Below are 17,308 nucleotides of genomic sequence, written 5' to 3'. Positions count from 1 at the left end.
CGGATCAAAATTCGTGCAATTTAAAAATGATCTACTTCAAAGTCTAATAATACCGAGTATCGACCAGTGTACGTGTGTGTGTAAAAAAAGAAATGTATAAAAATATTTGAGAGATTTCTAAAAAGTTTTCAAAGTAACGGCAGAGAAATAGAGAGATTTTAGAGTGAAAATGAACGCGTGCTTGTAACCGCACGCATCGCCTCGCGGCGATCGAATCTTCTTCTTCTTCTTCTTCTTACCTTGGTGATCGGTCCGGCATTGCTGGAAGACATTTGCGTACGCTGCAGCGTTGAGGTCGGGCTCGGCTTGGATCGGAAGGCCGTCATAGTCTGGCTAACACCGTCCGCCAGTATAAATTGCTCCCGCAGCTCGATATTCGTTCTTCCCTTGGCTACAGTGTGTTGCGTGCACGCAGTTAGGAGAAAGGCGTTCGGGGATGCGGGGTATGACAGGAAGGTGCCAGAGAGTTTTTTTTTTTTTTTTATACAGAAAATTCAGAGGTGAGCGCGAAACGAATGGACGTTGAGATGAAACAACGAACGCGGACAGTGTTAGATTAACGAGAGAATGAAAAAAAAAAAAAAGAGAAAAAAAATAAAGCATAAAAATTGTACAAAATATCGGAACGACAACACCCGGAACGAGAGTCGTGAGTAATATATATATATTTTTTTACAGAGATTCACAATATCAAGGCATGCAGCGCGTTATCAGTGAACAGAGGCAATAATGAATAGGAAAAAATATGTATGTAGTTTTTGCGTGTACGTGATGTGTAAAAGAGAGAGAGAGATATAGATAGATAGAGAAGGCGAAAAAGATGTTTTGGTTGTATATCGCGATATGCGTGCGTTTTTTTTTTTTTTTTTTTTGAACATGTATGAATGCGTATGTGGTATAATCAGGTATGTGTTTGTGTGTCATGGAAACAAAAAAAGAAAAGACAGCGTATTTAGAATATATGATCGAAAAAAGTTTTCTAATACAATAAAATTAAATAAATCTCTTTTAAATAGATCTCCAAGCTAATTAAAGTTACTCGAAACAAGCTTTACACTCAATTTAGTATAATAATATAACTACTGATATATTCGATATACTTACAAACGTAAATATATACAACAATATACCTAAGCGGTTAATTTATACAATATATAAATTGTTCCGGAAGGATTTTGACAGATAGATGAGTTTTTTGTAAGAAATAAATTCAAATTTATACTGCCGACAGAGAAGATAAACGCGACTTTTAGCGATGCTTTCATTTTATTTCGTTAAACTCTTTGTTGTATTCTAATATTTAATAAAAAAAAAAAAAACAAATATATTTCCAGAACATTTTATATACGGAAAACATAAGTAATTTGTTGGGATGATGTTCGTAACCATGCTAAAAGAAACCAATGTACGCTTTATAATTGGTAACTTTAATACGTTAATAAAAAAAACTAATTACATAAAAATAGGGGAAGTTTTCTAAATTGTAATTTATATGTACAAAATTCTCGATAAGTATATGTACATATGTACAATAATTTAACAAAAACAAATACCTAAAGTGACTAAACATGCATTGGTTGTCTTCTAGCAAGGACATCGTGGCAATGTTCGTACGAAAGACGGGAGAAATTACGAATAAAAAAATTAAAATATTGCAAATAAATCTCTATGAAATAACCACATTAAATAATAGAAGAAGGACAGAGCGGGAAATGGTGGAATTTAGTAGGTAGATAATGTTATAATTATGTAAATACCATTCACCAAAACTTAAAAGTCGAAGAAACGAAAAAATCAATATTAAACGAGAAAAATAAAGCTGGACAATCGCTACGTTCAACAATTCTGCTTTCTATAAAAACTTATAAAAAAAAAAAAAAACACACAGACACTTTGATTTTGTCTTTAACAAATTGCTACACGATACTTCACGACGAAGCTGGGACAATTGACAACGCAGTAATCGTTGAAGTTTCATTTTTGCACCAATCTCTTTACCTTGCGCGAATATAAATTGTCAATATTCAATTGTTTCGTATATAATACAATCGCACACGCACGCATCTAGACATACTCAACAAAAAGAGACAACATTTCGAAAGTTCGAACAAGCTAATGCAACATCATGCACCATATACTTAGGGATATCATCTTCATGGCCTATACTATATATAATAATTTACTATCAAGCGAATCGTTTCAAATGAAATAATATATCCATTTAAAAAAAATTCGGTAATATAACAAAAATTCTAAAACGAGATCATCTTTTAATAAACAGAGCGAAATTTTCAACGTATAGACCATGAACGAATGAAGCGTCGTAAAACGATTCTCACCGAGCGGACACCAACCCTCATGTTGTTCCGGTTTGTTAGGATCCGGTATTGGCATTAGAAAAACTTAACGAGTTAAAATCACGATTCGAAATACGGAATCGATCGAACGGGGCGAGGTCAGCATGCATTTGCACCCCGCGAGATAAAAAAAAAACACATTTAAACGAATTCGCGTTTACAAATTATTCGTCGAAGATCATTCGAGAGATACAAACGTAAAACAAAAGAAGACACAATATAAAAACGAGGAAGAACAAAATGAACAAATATTTGTCACACAGTTTTTGTCACGGGATTTAAGAAGGATCGGCACAATGGAAAGTAAGAAGGAACAGTTATTATGTTAACGTTAGTACATAGTCACAAGATGTTAGAGATATGCCTATCATAATGTATTATATATATATATAAATATATATATCTTCTATCTACCATATCCATGAAAACTATATTGTTATATGCCACAGAACATTCTCCAATAGAGAGAGAATATTAACGATCGGACTGTTTCAAAGTCGGTATTTCGAAAACTGTGGTAGAAAGACGGAGACCGAGAGAGAAAGAAAATTACAAAGAAATATAGAGAAACCAACAACGGGGACATCTTTCAGATTCAATAATTATGTGATAAAATTAATCGTCGTCATGCATGCTGCGAATAGCGCGTATAAAAACACAAAAAAAAATTATAAAACGTCAATAGAGACAAAGAGAGAGAGAGAGAGAAAAAGAGAGAGAGAAGGGTATCTGATTGTTTCTTTTACTTGTCAACGTAATACGAAAGCCAACAAACTAATTGATACATATAAATCAATATGGCAGGAAAACGATTACTAGATAAGCAAAAAAGCAATAAACAGCGGGTGTATACACTACCCTCAATTGTTCCGTTAAATGTTAGTCTAATTATCAAGTTTCGTTTAATGTTTCAATTAAATGACAATGTTACAATACCTCAGGAGTCGAAATCGTACATGTGTAATAACATTAATATATATGTATATATATATTTTTTTTTAGTACGTAGGATAACAACAGCATACGAACACAGTTATGTCCGAATTGAACGTTCGGATATGCTTTCGTTAATCAGACAATAAAAGTCTCTTGCACTACACTCTTTTGTCTTAACGCAGCAAAGCAAATCAATGCCGATTAATATGAAGTGAGAGAACAATGTGGAAACATATGGAAACAAAATCAAAACATATAAAAAAAAAAGTCATTAATAATAACAGATATTACAGATGTATTTTCGATGAGTGAAAATCCGAAATTAAACAGAAACACAAGTTTAATCGCCTCTTGGGGAAGGGTAGAGAGAAGGATAGATATAGTATATTAGATTTTTTTTTCAAAAAGTTATTTCAGTTAAAACTTGCTTTCTGGAAATATTTCGCAATTGAATTTCTTAATACCTTCTTTTGACTGTTCACACTCTCTTCTTTTTTTTTTTTTTTTTTTTTTTTTTTTTTTTTTTTTTTTTTTTTTTTTTTTTTTTTTTTTTTTTTTTTTTTACTGATTGCAAAGTTACGGATAGAGACAAATATACGGTTAAGATTTTTTATCTCAACCTAGAGCCTTAGATTCTTCGAAAACTATTAGATTGAGAGCTCGTAGCAAATACTTACCGCGGCACGGGTCGTTCTTCAAGAGGAATTCGTCCAATGCTACCCAGCCTCCACCTACACGTACCATGACAGTGGAGCGCAAGATTCGAACCAATCGCAGTTTTTGACTGTCGCCAAACTGCAATATTCCGCGCGTGTTTGATTAAAGATTGAAATAATGTACAAAGTTATATTGCCATTGTGTGAAACTAAAACTACCACTGATTGTGCGAATTAATAATCACAGATTGCCGTGTGTCACACGTACCCTGTATTTGCCTTCGCCAACTTGGAACACTCGGAACTTTTGGCGACAAGTGCAGAGCATGACCAGTCGTTTAACTTCGTCGTGTATTTTGTCCGTGTCGTTGTACGTTCGTCGTTCTTCCCAATCGGGGCGCAGAGCGGCAATAAACTCCTTCCAATCTATTAAACCTTCGCCGTGACGATCGAACAGATCGGCAACAGCACCCATCTCCAGACGCGAAGTTTCAAATTCTGTAGACAATTTTAAAAATTTAATACAGTAAATTCCATGTGTGTATTTTTTTTTTTTTTGAAAAAAATATCAGTGACGAGACGCGTACTGGTGTTCATAATTCCTTGAATGAAGTCCTCTCTCGGTATGAGTCCGTCGTTATTCTTATCCATCTTCCTGAACAAATCGGTGAGTCTGGATTTTTTGTGATTCATGAACTTCAAGAACTGCAACAGAAAAGCAAAAGCATGTCTTTCGTGCACTAAGTTTTCCCATAACTGGCAACACATCAATCGCGTTTATTAAACTACTACGAGTCTCTTACTCGTTTGCGCCAATCTTCCCAGCTGAAGTTGGCGACACGATCCAGTTCTTGAATGTAATTGTACTTGTCCTGCAGGCGTCGTTGACGTTCCCACGCCAGCATCCACACGTGACGCCATTTATCCCACAGCAGCTTGACTCTCGGACTACGGAATTCGGGTTCTGCTCCTTTGCTGCTTAGAGAGCGAGAGAGAGAGAGAGAAAGAAACATGTACATATACATTTTGCGCAAGAACAGACACGAAATACAAATGGATTCGATACAAAAGTTATAAATGTTTATGTATGTGTGTGTGTGTGTGTGTGTGTGTGTGCGAAATGATATCTCGCCCAATAATTATCAATATGGTTGAAAATGTGTGTGAAAAGGAGATGTAACCCACGTATCCGCGAAAAGAAAATCGAAAAATTCACATACACATGAAATCGTATTAGAAAAACTCAGAAAAACTTCACACCTTCAATGCAAAACAAACTCATGAACAGTTTCATCAAACCCAACCATTTCGTCCCGCTAAAAGAAACAAGTAATCCCATTACCGAGCTTATTATTAACGAGTCGTTCAATGATTGTGTTCTCAATCGTATGATAAGCGGAGTAAACACGCCAGTATGTATGATTCCAGATGATGAAAACCGGTGAGCGCGCGAATAAAAAAAAAAAAAAAAAATTCTCGAGGATGAACTCAAATAAAAAAAAAATAAGGCGCAACGAACCTTCCTTTAGGTGGGAAGCGTGGACCGATGTGCGGCAGTGTAAGATCTGGCGTTCTGTCACGACCTGGGCTGCCTCGGCTAAACAGGAACATGCGTCACATCACTCAAAAACACTTTCTACTAAAATAAGGCAATCTATAAAAAAAAAACGTTTCTTCGATGCGCTGTGTCTCGATACAGCGGTATCTAATTTAACAAATTGTTTTTCGTTGTGAGTCGCATCGAGTCGTAAAAGTGTAAAACTGTAAAAAGTAAAAAATTCTCTTCGAGCATTTACATTTTTCTCTCACGTGTCAGAAGATTAAAAATTTACATCGTATTTTATCACACAAACAATCAAAATTTCCACACTTTGTGTCAGAACAAGAAAAAAAAATTGTTAATCGTGACGAGAAGTGTCTCAAGCTACGTGCGTGTGTGACTTACAAATGTAACACATTAAAATCACGTAAAGATGTGTGACATCTCGAGAGTGCAGAGATTGATCGTGAACAATCTCGATTGTGCGAACATTGAGAGATTATGAGAGAGTTGTGAAAAGCGGGTGAGTTGAACACACTTTTTGACACACGTTTGTTGTTAAATTGTTGATTTCCGCTGTTGACTTGTACCGCAGAGTTGTTGTGCAAACATGTGAATTTATGAACGAAAAAAAAACAAATGTCGTGAATGTATCTTGAATGAATTAACACACGGAAACACACACAAAAAGAAAAAGAAACATGTACGTATACTAACTACCAAAGAATGTGCGGGCAGAATCATCGCTTGCGAAAAGCCTACGCGATTAAATTTATGTAAGATATATTGTATGGGGTATGCGGTTACAACGCACCTTTGTTTGCGTGGTTGAGGCTGCTCATGCTCGCTATCCTGATAGAGATCCTTACTGAAATTCCATCGCAAAAGCAACATATAACATGCAACACACAAAACTTGATGTATAAAAAACTAAGCTAAAAAGTTGCACGAGAAAAAGCTGGCAATGTGTGAAGAGAGATTGCGATTCTTTTGACGATGATAAAGTGACATCAACTGTGCGATGTTTTGTCTCGACAACATAGAAAACTAGAGAAACTATAAATTTATTAAAATGCAAAAACATGAAAATATAAGTGCGATTAAAATGCAAACTATGTCACGAAATACGATGCTATATATCATCATGGTATACATGACATCACATTACATGTGTGTACTTTCATTATTTTCACAAACGTTAAGACCTTCGTATCGATATTTGACTTGTATAACATGTGTAAATTGTTTTACGCCACAATAAATACGTACGTAGGTGCTGGTGATTTAACTTTCGATATTTTTCTGGAATCCTTTACTGGCTTGATCTGCCGAGCCTTGCACACGCGATCGACCTCATTTTGCCTTCGACTGGTGTTCTCCATGAACTCTCTGTGATCTGCGATGAGCATTTCGAGCGTGGCCCGGTCGTCGGGCAGGGGTTCCGCCTCAAGAGCGTTCAAAGTGTTCTCCAAACCTTCGAGCCAGGCTAACAACTCCTCGAGAAGATTGTCAAGATCCTGTAAAAACAAAAAAAATACCACGCCGTAACAATATTAGTCTTATTTTTTTTTTTTTTTCACGCGAGAAAAGTAGGTGTGTAACAGCGCAATACAAAACCTGTAATCCCTGCATGTGATTTTCCAGTCTCTGGTTTCTCTGATAGGCCCATGTCGACACTTCTTCCCATCTAGACTGAATAATTGTAATCCAGTGTTTGATAACAGCGGCGCCATCCGGATGCGCTTTCCCAAGAATGATGTGTGCCAGTTCCAACGTATTGTCCTTCTCGATTTCCTTGCTCTTCAATTCGCGAAGGAATCTCTCGTGTTCCATCAGTTGGTTCCTGCTCTCTTGCTCGTCTTCCGGCAGCGGTCCGGCAAATCGCAGCTTCATCTCCGCATCGCTCAACCATTCTAACAACACGTGAACGGCCTTGTGAAGCCGTTCAGCTTCCCTGAGAGCCTCTTCCAGCAGTAGAGATTTCTTCGACGACAGACTGGTTACTCTGTCCCAGAGGCTATTCAATTCGGACATTTGCGATCTGATCATCGACGCGTCCTCGATTGAAGCTTTGGATTCCAACTCGCGACCGGTTTTGATAACAGATTCCATTTGTGAGGCACGTGACTCCAGATCTATCTCGAAAGTCTTGTGTTGCTCCACCAGATTGGTCACCGTGTCCAAATCGCCGTGAAGCGGTCCTGTGTTGGCCAGATACTTCTCGGTCTTGCTTAGCCATTCCAGCAGAGCCTGAATCGCATCCTTGAACTGTCCGGAGAACAGAAGAGCTTCTTCCAACTTTCTCTGCCGGTCCACGCATTTGCCGCAAACCGTTGTCCACTTATTCTTCAACTCGTTCAGAAGCTCTCTCAAAGCGGGCTCGTCGGTCTTCGGCGCTTTGTCCTTCAGCGTTTTGCCGTTCTTCATGGTAGTGTCGTACGTGCTCTGCTTAGCGCTTAACGCCTTTTGTATCTCGCGGTGTCTGTTGAGACGGGATTTTATCTTGTCCGGATCGTTCCCACCAAGTCCGTCGGCGGCAACCTCGTCTATTATCTTTTCCGTCTCGTCTAACCAATTCATCAGATTCGACCAGCTGTCGTGGAATTCCCTGGCTTCCTTGTAGCCGTGATCCAAGGCTCTTGTTCTCTCAGCCGATTTAGAGACCACTCGTTCCCATCTGTGTTGCACGCTAACGAGCAAGTTCCTGATAAGAATCACATCTTGTTTCTGAGAGAAGTATTTCAGGTGCGTTCCTTTTTTGTCGAGATTCAACATAGTCTCGCGATGTACCCCAACATCCTTCTGGAATGTTTTGTGTTCCTCGATCTGTTGAAGTATGGTTTCCATGACTCTCGAGACGGGTTTGAGATTGGTTAGAATCTTCTCAGCGTTCGTCAGCCAATCAACGAAAGCTTGCAACGCGTCATGGAACTCGGTGGCTTCCTTCAGAGCAATTTCCAATTTTATTTTCTTATCGCTGGCACGTGCGAGTACATTGTCCCATTTGTGTTTCAATGTGCGCAGATTGTGATTCAATCCGCCGGCGCTGGTTGTATCCGCTTTCTTCAGATATTCTTGTCCCTGCTGCAACACTGTCTCGACCTTCGGGCGGTTTTGCTCCAACTCGTTGAACACCTCCATGAAACGTTCTAATTGTTCGGATGCCGTTTCAGGCAATCCACCAACGGGTTTTGAGGCTACTATCATATTGTCTACATCGGCCAGCCACGACAGCAAGTCCTGAATTTCGGCAGTGAAAGACTGCGCCTCGCGTAGAGCATCTTCCAGTTCTCGTTGACGATCAGCAGCTCGTTGCAACAGATCTCGCCAACGACGATTCAGTGTGCCTAATTTATCAGCTGTGGTGGACGCTTCCGCGGTTCCTTTGCCGTCTTCGATCAATTGACGTCCAGCATCGTTCAGAGTGTCGACGCTGGTCTGATGTGCCTGTATGTCGTTCACCAGAACCTTCAGTTTGGCTAACTCGACTTCGATCACTTGCGGGTCGCCAGCTACTGGTTTGAGATTGTCCAATGTCTTGTCGGTTTTCTCGATCCACACCAATAATTCGTCCAAAGCGTGTTGGAATTGACCGAGTCGCAATAACGCGTTCTCCAGTAATCGTTGCCTCTCTACCAAACCTCTCAATAATCCGTCCCATCGTTTGTTTACGGCACCGAGAGGTTCTTTGATGGCTGCTGCTTGTTCGGAAGAAGTCCTTTCTGTCAACTCGGCCGCTTGCCTGGATATGAGAAAACTTCATCTTAGAAATTGTTTTAATAATTTCAACAAATGCTTTGTTTTATATATTTATATTACGCAGCACACGTATATATATGCTGCTGCATGTGCTCGAACCACACAACATTGAACACCATTTCTACAGAGGGAGGACCAAGGTGTAACAATTTCAACAAGTTTAGCTACCAGAGGAATTTAATATCAACTGGATATTAATCACTGCCGCTTCCACACATTACTTCTGTCAAGAAGATAAATTATTATTATTGTCTACGAGTAGTTTTCGTAGTTGATCGCTCGACCCATCCGCTATTGAGTAATTTGCCTTCTGGTAACACAAAGGGAAAACGGGGAGTTTTCAATTACATATGTAATGTTAGAGAACTGCAAGATTATTAAACTCAGCGGGATAAAATAAACATTCTTAAAACAACATGAAGCCATGCTCTAACTACCAGCGACAACACAGAGAGAGATTGACTTGCCTTGTCAGACTCCTATGTTCGGGAACCAGCGTAGAAAAAAACAAAATTCGGAATTAGAATTTACGTTTTCTCGAAGGTCTCTTGCACACAATTCTCGGGTGGGAGTTTCACAAAGGGGACAATGCTGTGGCACTGAACTCTTTGTAACGCCATTATAAAGTATAGAGATCCAATTTTAGTTTAAATATCTAAAGAGAATACGCGAAACTAATCAGTAACACCCGTTTGTTTACATATATGTTTGTCTTTATCTATTTAAACACGTTCGATAATTTTAATATTATTTTTAATTCAAAACAAACAACCCATGGTTTGCTCGTATAAGCCACTCACTGTTTAGTTTCAAATATTCTCTACAGATCAACGAGCGCATTTCTAATTCATTTCTCTTAAAAAATCTAATTTTTTCACCTGTTCAATGCCTCGACTTTCACCATGTGCGGATCCACTTCGGCTTTGAAGCTGGCCAACTGCTTGATTTGTTTCTTTACTTCGTCAATGTCGCTGCCGAGTGGGCCCATGTCCGCGAATCGATCCTCAGCCTCCTGCAAGAACTCCAACAGGTTCTGCAACGTCTCGTGGAACTCCATCGCCTTCTCCATGGCGTCGATAAGATTTTCTTCGCGTCTGGCGTACAAAGCGGTGACATTGTCCCAAGCCTGATCCAAATCTTCGATGTGCTTCCGCACCTCAGGTTTGTCCGGTTCTCCGCACAATCCCATCAATTCGTGTCCCGATGCTCGAACTTGTTCGACGTCCGGCTTGGTCTGATCGATCTCTTGTCTGATTTCCTGCAATGCCACTTGCTGCTGCTGGATGGCGGCTGGTTGAGCCGCTGGTGGTGCTTGTCCAGCAAGCGCGTCTTGTAATTCGCGCAAAGTAGCCATCACTCCGTTCAACTCGGCCCAGAACTTCTCGGCTATAGCCAGAGTCTCGTCCAAAGTATGACCACGATCGGTCGTAGCCTTTTGCACATCGGTCCATAATTTGTTGAGTTTGTCCAGTTTACGCTTGATGTCTTTCACTGCTGGATCGGCTCTGTTGCCAGCCTTGCTGATCACGTCGTCTGCAGCTCTTTTAACAGCCGCGTAAGCTTCAGATCTCTGTGCAAGGTCGTCCGCCAAGGCTGCGTTCTCTTCCATCTGATCCCGCAAACGAGTTGGATGGGCACTTATAGGTTCGGCGCCGTTTACCTGATCGGCAGTGGAAGACAAAGCGCGCAACATACCCTCTAGTTTGTCAGAGAACTGCGAGGATTCTTGCAGCGCTTGTTCCAATGCCTGTTGTCGGCCTCTTAACTCGGCTCTGAGTGCTGCATAGCGAGCATTGTCATTGTCTAGAACATCCTGCACCTTTATGCCCTCTTCTTCGTTACACAATTTAATGAGAGCCTCACCGGTCTTGTTGAGTTTCTCCACAAGAGGTTTGTGCTCATTGATGCTCTGTATGAGAAGTTCATTTTTGTCTTGTTGCGCCGCTATCAAGTCCGGTCGTAGAGCGGGCATAGGTAACATGGCGATTTGATGTTCGGCCTCTTCGAGCCAGCTAACCAGGCCAGCGTGAGTGTCGCGAAGATGTTCGGCCAGTGGCAAAGCTTGTTCCAGAGCGCCCAATCTATCCGAAGAAAGCCCCGAGACAATCTCCATCGTCTCGCGTAAATCTTCCATCTTGTCTCTGATCGTGGACGTGTCCTCATGCTGAGTATTCTCGCGTATAACTTTCTTCGCCGTCGAAATGACATCTCGAACTCTACCCTTCTGACTGGATATATCGTCGTTGAGAGCTTTATGTTCCTTTAGTTGTACTCTGATAATCTCAGGCTCGCTACTGGGAGGCTCGGCTTCTCGGAGTTGATTGTCTACCTCTCTGAACCAGTCGAGAAGATCATCGATGTCGCCGATCACTTCCAAAGACCGCTGCTTACTCAATTGAATTCTCTCTGCTTTCCTCTGAATTTGTTCGGCGATTGCGTCAAATCTTCTGTTGTCTCTCGTCACAAGACCTTCGATGGTTGCGGCACCTTCTCCCGGCGACATTTGACATAGTTGAGGACCAACAGCGTTTATCTTATCCAAGACAGGTCTGTATTCTGATATTTCCATTTCAAGTCGGATGATCTCTTCCTCGCGAGGTTCGGCTGACTGCAGAGCAGATTCCGCGCCCTGCATCCAATCCATCAGACGGTTATGATTATCGTGGAACTGTTGCACCAACGGTAAGGACTCCTGGGCGTGTTTCAGAAGATCCGATCCACGCGTGACAAGATCGTTGAAGCGTCGTTGAAGAGAATCCAATTTGTCTTTTAGCTGAAGAGCCTCGTCACTCGAAATATGTTTCATCAGTTCCAGACCGGAATCCACAGTGCTGTCAACTTCCGTTTGTCGCGTAGAGATCTCTTCTGTAAGGTCAGCAAGGTCGTCCATTTGCTGCAAAAGCTTCTCCGTGTGCACGGCCAAGATGCGATATTTCGAAAGTCGAATTTCCATGTTCTCCATCCATCCCTGAAGGAATTGATATGTGAGAACCAAGTGACGTAAGCCTTGTCTCGAACGTTGTAGCAAACTGCCGAGAGCCTCGGATCTTTCGACCAAGGCGCCGTATCTGTCAGTCGCATCTTGGAGCTTGTCAGCCAAAGCAGCGGCCTCGTCCTCGCCTACAAGCGACATCAATTGACTTGCTATCTCGGTGAGCTCGCTGAAATCTGGCGTCTTTGATATAATATCCTCGTGAAGCACGTCGTGCTCGCTGACGCGTTGCTGTATCTTCTCTTCGTCGGTGGGAACCAGTTCCATGTCCCTTACTTTCTTCTCTGTCTTGTCCAACCAAATGGCAAGCGGCACCAGTTTGTCTTGGAATCGTTTCGCCACCGCCATCGCTTGTTCGAGAGCATCCATTCTCTCCGCGGCACTTTCCGTCAGATTGTCGAACCTGCCTACGAGATCGTTCAATTGTTTCTCGATGGCCTTACGTTCCTTCGGGTCCGCATCCGCGGCCACCTCGCGTCCCATATTGTAGAGAGACGACATAGAATTTTGGCGATCCATCAACATCTTCTTCAGGAACTTTTGCTCTTGCAACTGCGCCTTTACGACTTTGTAGTCGGAGGACGGTGGTTTTTGATTCGAAACCATTTCTTCAGTGTCGGTTAACCATTTCTCCAGACCGTCTAAGGCCTCTTGGAATTTGCCAGATTGCAACAATCCAACATCCAGTTTGCGGTCTCGCTCGTTCAACTGAAACAAAAAACAAATTATTAAAAAAATAAAGAAAAATTCTTGTACTTATTTCACGTATTTTGGAAACTTGCAGGTTTCTTATAACATTTGGAAAACAGATTGAATGCTTACCCTATCTTTCAGATCGTTCCATTTTTCGTTCATTTTATCGACATCTTTCTCGATGTTGCTAGTGTTCACATCTCGTCCTGCAGTCTGTATGAGGCTTTGACCGAGTACATTGCACTCCTCAACAGCGTGCGCCAACGGTTCAATTTTTTTAACTTTGAGAGCCCTGAAGTCCTCCTGTTGAGCTTTAATCGAATCCACTTCGGATCCAACAGGCTTGAACTTTTTAACCTGTTCGTTCGCGTCGCTAATACCTTCCATAACGTGTACGTGCGATTGATAGAATTCTTGCAACTTGTTTAAGGTAGAGGTGAGTTCATCTTCCCTGGCGCGAGCACGCTCGTCCAGCTTGCCGATTTGTCGTTTAAATCCATCGACTTGATCTCTGGTTGCCACGGCGTCAGCGGCAAAACCGTAATCGACCAAACGTTCGCCGCGATTTTCCAGATCGCCAATCTCCTCGTAAAGCTTGTTAATTTTGCTGATGACTCTGGCGATATCCTCCAATTGACCACGTACGATCTTGATTTCTCTACCGGGTGCCTTCATGGAGTCCAAATCTTTTTCAAGAGCGGACAGATGCTGGCTGATCAATTTCGCCTGATCGTTGAACTGCGCGACTGCCGTCGCCGCGCTTTGCAACTCGTTGCATCTGTCGTCGAGTTTCGCTTGCAGATCATTAATGCGATCTGTAACGTTGTCAATTTCGTCTTGCAAGTGCGTTGCATCGACGCCCTGCTCCCCGGCTTTGTTCACAAGATCGTTGGCTTGTTGTTTGACGCATTGCAAAGGTTTCTTCAAGCTCGTTGTTTCCTCTCGCAAATTCTGAAAATTCGTTACAATAAATTTATTCTCGCAACAATTCCATTTTTTGCTTCATATTAGTGGTGAACAATAACTTACCTTTATTCTGTCGAGAAGTTTTGGATCTTTGGCTGCTCCTCCGAGAGCATCGTGCGAAGCCAACTTGTCTTCGCAACGCTGTAAACCGTGTTGCAAATCGCGCAAGTTCTCATTGAAGTCCATCAGGTGACGCGCGGTATCTTCCAGAGACTGTGTTCTAGACAGCAACTCTGCAACGAACAATCGAATTATGTTGATACGAGAGAAACATATTCCGTAAAACAATATCAAATATATTGTTGCAAACTACGTACCGTTGTTCAACTTGTCCCATCTAGTTTTCATAGCGCTAAGCTCGTTCTTCACGTTCTGCTTGTCGATGTCGCAAGCACCAACGAATGTCTCACCGAGTGTTTTGTTGTTTTCGTATTCTCCCGAGTGTTTCCACACCTCGTTTCTGAATGACGACAATTCTTTCAGCTGCTTCTCTATGTCCTTACGTCTGAAGGAGGTGGGAATTAAACTGTCCAATTTGTCTTCGGCTTGTCGGAGCCAGGGAAGGAACGCATCTTGAGCTTTGTAATATTTTTTGCAATGCTCTGCGCAAGTTTGCAGTCTGGTGTGTCTCTCGACAGTGTCCTTTTTCAGACGATCCCACTGAGATTGCATTTTATCCAAATCGCGTTGAAGAGAGCGGTTCTCGGTTTTCTGGGATCGCGCGAGTATGTCGCGTCCCTTGTTCAGCAACATTATAACTTCGTGTTCTTTACTCATCACGTTTCGATACACAGGCTAAAAACAAAAATTTATAACCGCATCAGTGGCAATAAAAATTTTTAATAAAATATTTTGCGCAAATGTAAAAAAACGTTTAAAATGTTTTTACCTCATGATGATCCAGTTGTTGTTGTAAAATTTCTCTGTCAGCAGACACCAACAGCTTTTCAGACATGTTTCCAAGTTCGTCCGCGAGCCATCCCAGTGTTTTGCTGCAGGACGCTTCGAATTGTCTTCCATCTCGAAGACTACCTTCGATTTCGGCCTTCCTGTGATCCAATTTCTTCTGCAAGTTGTTATACATCTTACCGACTGTGGCGAGTTTTCCTTGAATCTCGGACTTCGATCCCGGATCGCTCAGAACTTCGCACAGTTGCGCACCGGCCATTTCCGCGTCCGCCAACAACGGTCTCTGGCCTTCCAATTGTCTCTCTAGATTCTCAACCTTACGAAGTTGTTCCTCCGGATCCTTCTCAAGAGTCAACTCGTCCAAGTTGTCTGAGATTCCTTGCAAAGCGTCCCGCAGTCGATTGAGACTAGCATCGAATTCGCGACTAGTATCAACGGCGTCTCCCAAACTCTGAGCTCTCTCGTCCAATCTTCCCATTTGATCTGCCCATCTCTGCAGAACGTTTTGTAATTTCGCATTTATTCTCTGTCCATCCGGAGAGTCAACGAATATCGCGACGAGTATACTTTCTCCAACTTGTATCAGATGATCCAGTTGCGGCTGCTGAGTTCTGAATTCTTCTCGCAGAACTTGCACTTGCTGCACTTGGCTTGCGACCATGCGGGGATCGGCTGAGATGGGTCCCAAGGCGCCCAGCATACGTTCTTTAGCGCCGAGCCAAGAATTGAGACCCTCGTATGTGTCATAGAAATCTTTGATATCTTCCAAAAATTTAATTCTGTCCTTGCATCTGTCCGAAATCGATTTCCATCGGCTGGCGACGTCTTCCATCTCATCGTTCAACCTGTCAACGCCGTCTGCTCCTTTCTTACGTCTGACCAAATCGCGCACTTGCGTTCGAGTATTGTCCAGTAAGGATTGCTTTTCGTACATCTCCTCGATAAGAGCCTTGACTTGCTTGGCCGTCTTGTCCGCGTCGTCTTTGGTGGCGGGCATACTTTCTTTAGGCAACTGCCGTTGAATCTATTAGAGAAATATTTTTATTTATCGCGTTTACATCGGATACGGATTGTAAAACAAAACAAATGCTATGGAAAAAATTATTTACCTTGTCCAAGAATTGAGAGAGCACTTTCAAATGGTCCAAGTGTTTCTTCACTTCCTCTTTAATGTTATCCAGTTCCGTTTGACGATCGGACAATCTGGCGCCGAGCAATTCGTATCTGTGATTAATTTCCGATAGCTGTTGTTGAACGGGCGACAATTCTTCCAAATGGAAACCGTCCTGGCTCGAACGGCGACTGCTGAATCCGCTGCTACCACCTGGGGAGACCGGACTTTGAACTGCGTAGGATTTAGTGGGTGACGGCGAGCGACCGTCTTGTGACATTCGCAGTACTACAAAAAAAATGACAGAAAAAAACGATCAAACGAAAATGGTAATGATTGTGTGTGCTGAAAAAGATGCAACGTGAGAGGTAACATGAGCTGGTTAAGTTGCGATAACTTAGAAGTTTTACGAACTGAAGTAACAATTGGCTCGCGGAGAAGCCAACGTACACAGTTCACAGGCACAATACGATCATGCGAACAGGAAGTGTCTGTACACATAGATACGATAACAAAACGTAATAATACCTGGTCTCTTCGTCGGACTTGTACTGCCGCGTCGACGCGTTGGACTTTCGCCACGCTCCTTCATCAAACTGTCATAAGCAATACCGAGATCGTTGATTTTGTCGACGGTGTTGCCGTAATCGCGATATTCTTTTTGTATAGGTTTCAATTCCTCCTGTTGCATCTTTAGTCTGTCAAGATCTACGGCGACTGGCTCGAGACCTTGCACCTTGTTCTCCGTACGAGTAAGCCAATCAAGCACTTGATCGCGCAGCTTCTCATACGCCGTGTGTTGTTCCGCCCTCGATTTGCACAATCGTTGCTTCTCGTCGAGCAAGTTGTTCAGTTCCTTCCACTGGATCTCGAGAGCTTTGATCTTGTCTCTGATCGCGCCAGCTTCGGTAATATCTTTCTTGGAAATCAGATTTTTTCCGTTACGTATGAGATCTTCGAAACTGCCACGCTGATCCTCGCGCATATCGATCAACTGAGACATCTTGATTTCATATTCCGACACATCTAATTTGCTCAGTTCTCTCGAATCGAGAATTTCCATCATGTGCGCGTACCAACTTTCGAATTTGGACACGTCTGCGAGGAATTCGTTGAGGGCTTGCGCTATCTCGTCCAGAAACTCGCCACGTCTCAAAGACTTGTCCATTAATTTTTCGAATCGACTTTGTACATCTTTCAATTTGCTTTCAATACGCTTGGCGATGCGGACGTTGCTCGAATTCAGAAGGAGATCTTGAGCGTTCGTCGTAATAGTTTCCACGCTCAAACGATGACTGTCCAGATCCGCCTGAAGCAATCGCTGTTCTCTTTGCTGTTCTTCCAAACGTTCCTTCTGTAAGCTCGCCGGACGTTGAAGCGATCTGTACA

General features: G+C 42.1%; 1 protein-coding gene across 1 annotated transcript in view; it reads right to left on the bottom strand.

Annotated features, from left to right (window-relative positions):
* Positions 1 to 17,308, bottom strand: part of LOC109854250 (microtubule-actin cross-linking factor 1) — a 94,053-nt gene that overhangs the window by 7,638 nt on the left and 69,107 nt on the right. The window contains exons 19-32 of the mRNA XM_020427140.1: positions 16,448 to 17,301; positions 15,918 to 16,207; positions 14,789 to 15,832; positions 14,217 to 14,694; positions 13,963 to 14,132; positions 13,063 to 13,884; positions 10,127 to 12,948; positions 7,107 to 9,231; positions 6,759 to 7,006; positions 5,469 to 5,546; positions 4,753 to 4,924; positions 4,537 to 4,654; positions 4,218 to 4,447; positions 3,971 to 4,088 (exon numbers count right to left, since the gene is read on the bottom strand). Of these exons, the coding sequence (XP_020282729.1) occupies positions 3,971 to 4,088; positions 4,218 to 4,447; positions 4,537 to 4,654; positions 4,753 to 4,924; positions 5,469 to 5,546; positions 6,759 to 7,006; positions 7,107 to 9,231; positions 10,127 to 12,948; positions 13,063 to 13,884; positions 13,963 to 14,132; positions 14,217 to 14,694; positions 14,789 to 15,832; positions 15,918 to 16,207; positions 16,448 to 17,301 (9,569 nt within the window). The remainder of the gene's footprint in view (positions 1 to 3,970; positions 4,089 to 4,217; positions 4,448 to 4,536; positions 4,655 to 4,752; positions 4,925 to 5,468; positions 5,547 to 6,758; positions 7,007 to 7,106; positions 9,232 to 10,126; positions 12,949 to 13,062; positions 13,885 to 13,962; positions 14,133 to 14,216; positions 14,695 to 14,788; positions 15,833 to 15,917; positions 16,208 to 16,447; positions 17,302 to 17,308) is intronic.

This window comes from Pseudomyrmex gracilis, unplaced genomic scaffold (genome assembly GCF_002006095.1).
Source record: "Pseudomyrmex gracilis isolate BER0280 unplaced genomic scaffold, ASM200609v1 scaffold_62, whole genome shotgun sequence".
Classification (NCBI taxonomy): Eukaryota; Metazoa; Arthropoda; class Insecta; order Hymenoptera; family Formicidae; genus Pseudomyrmex; species Pseudomyrmex gracilis.
This window is presented reverse-complemented; position numbering and strand designations above follow the sequence as displayed.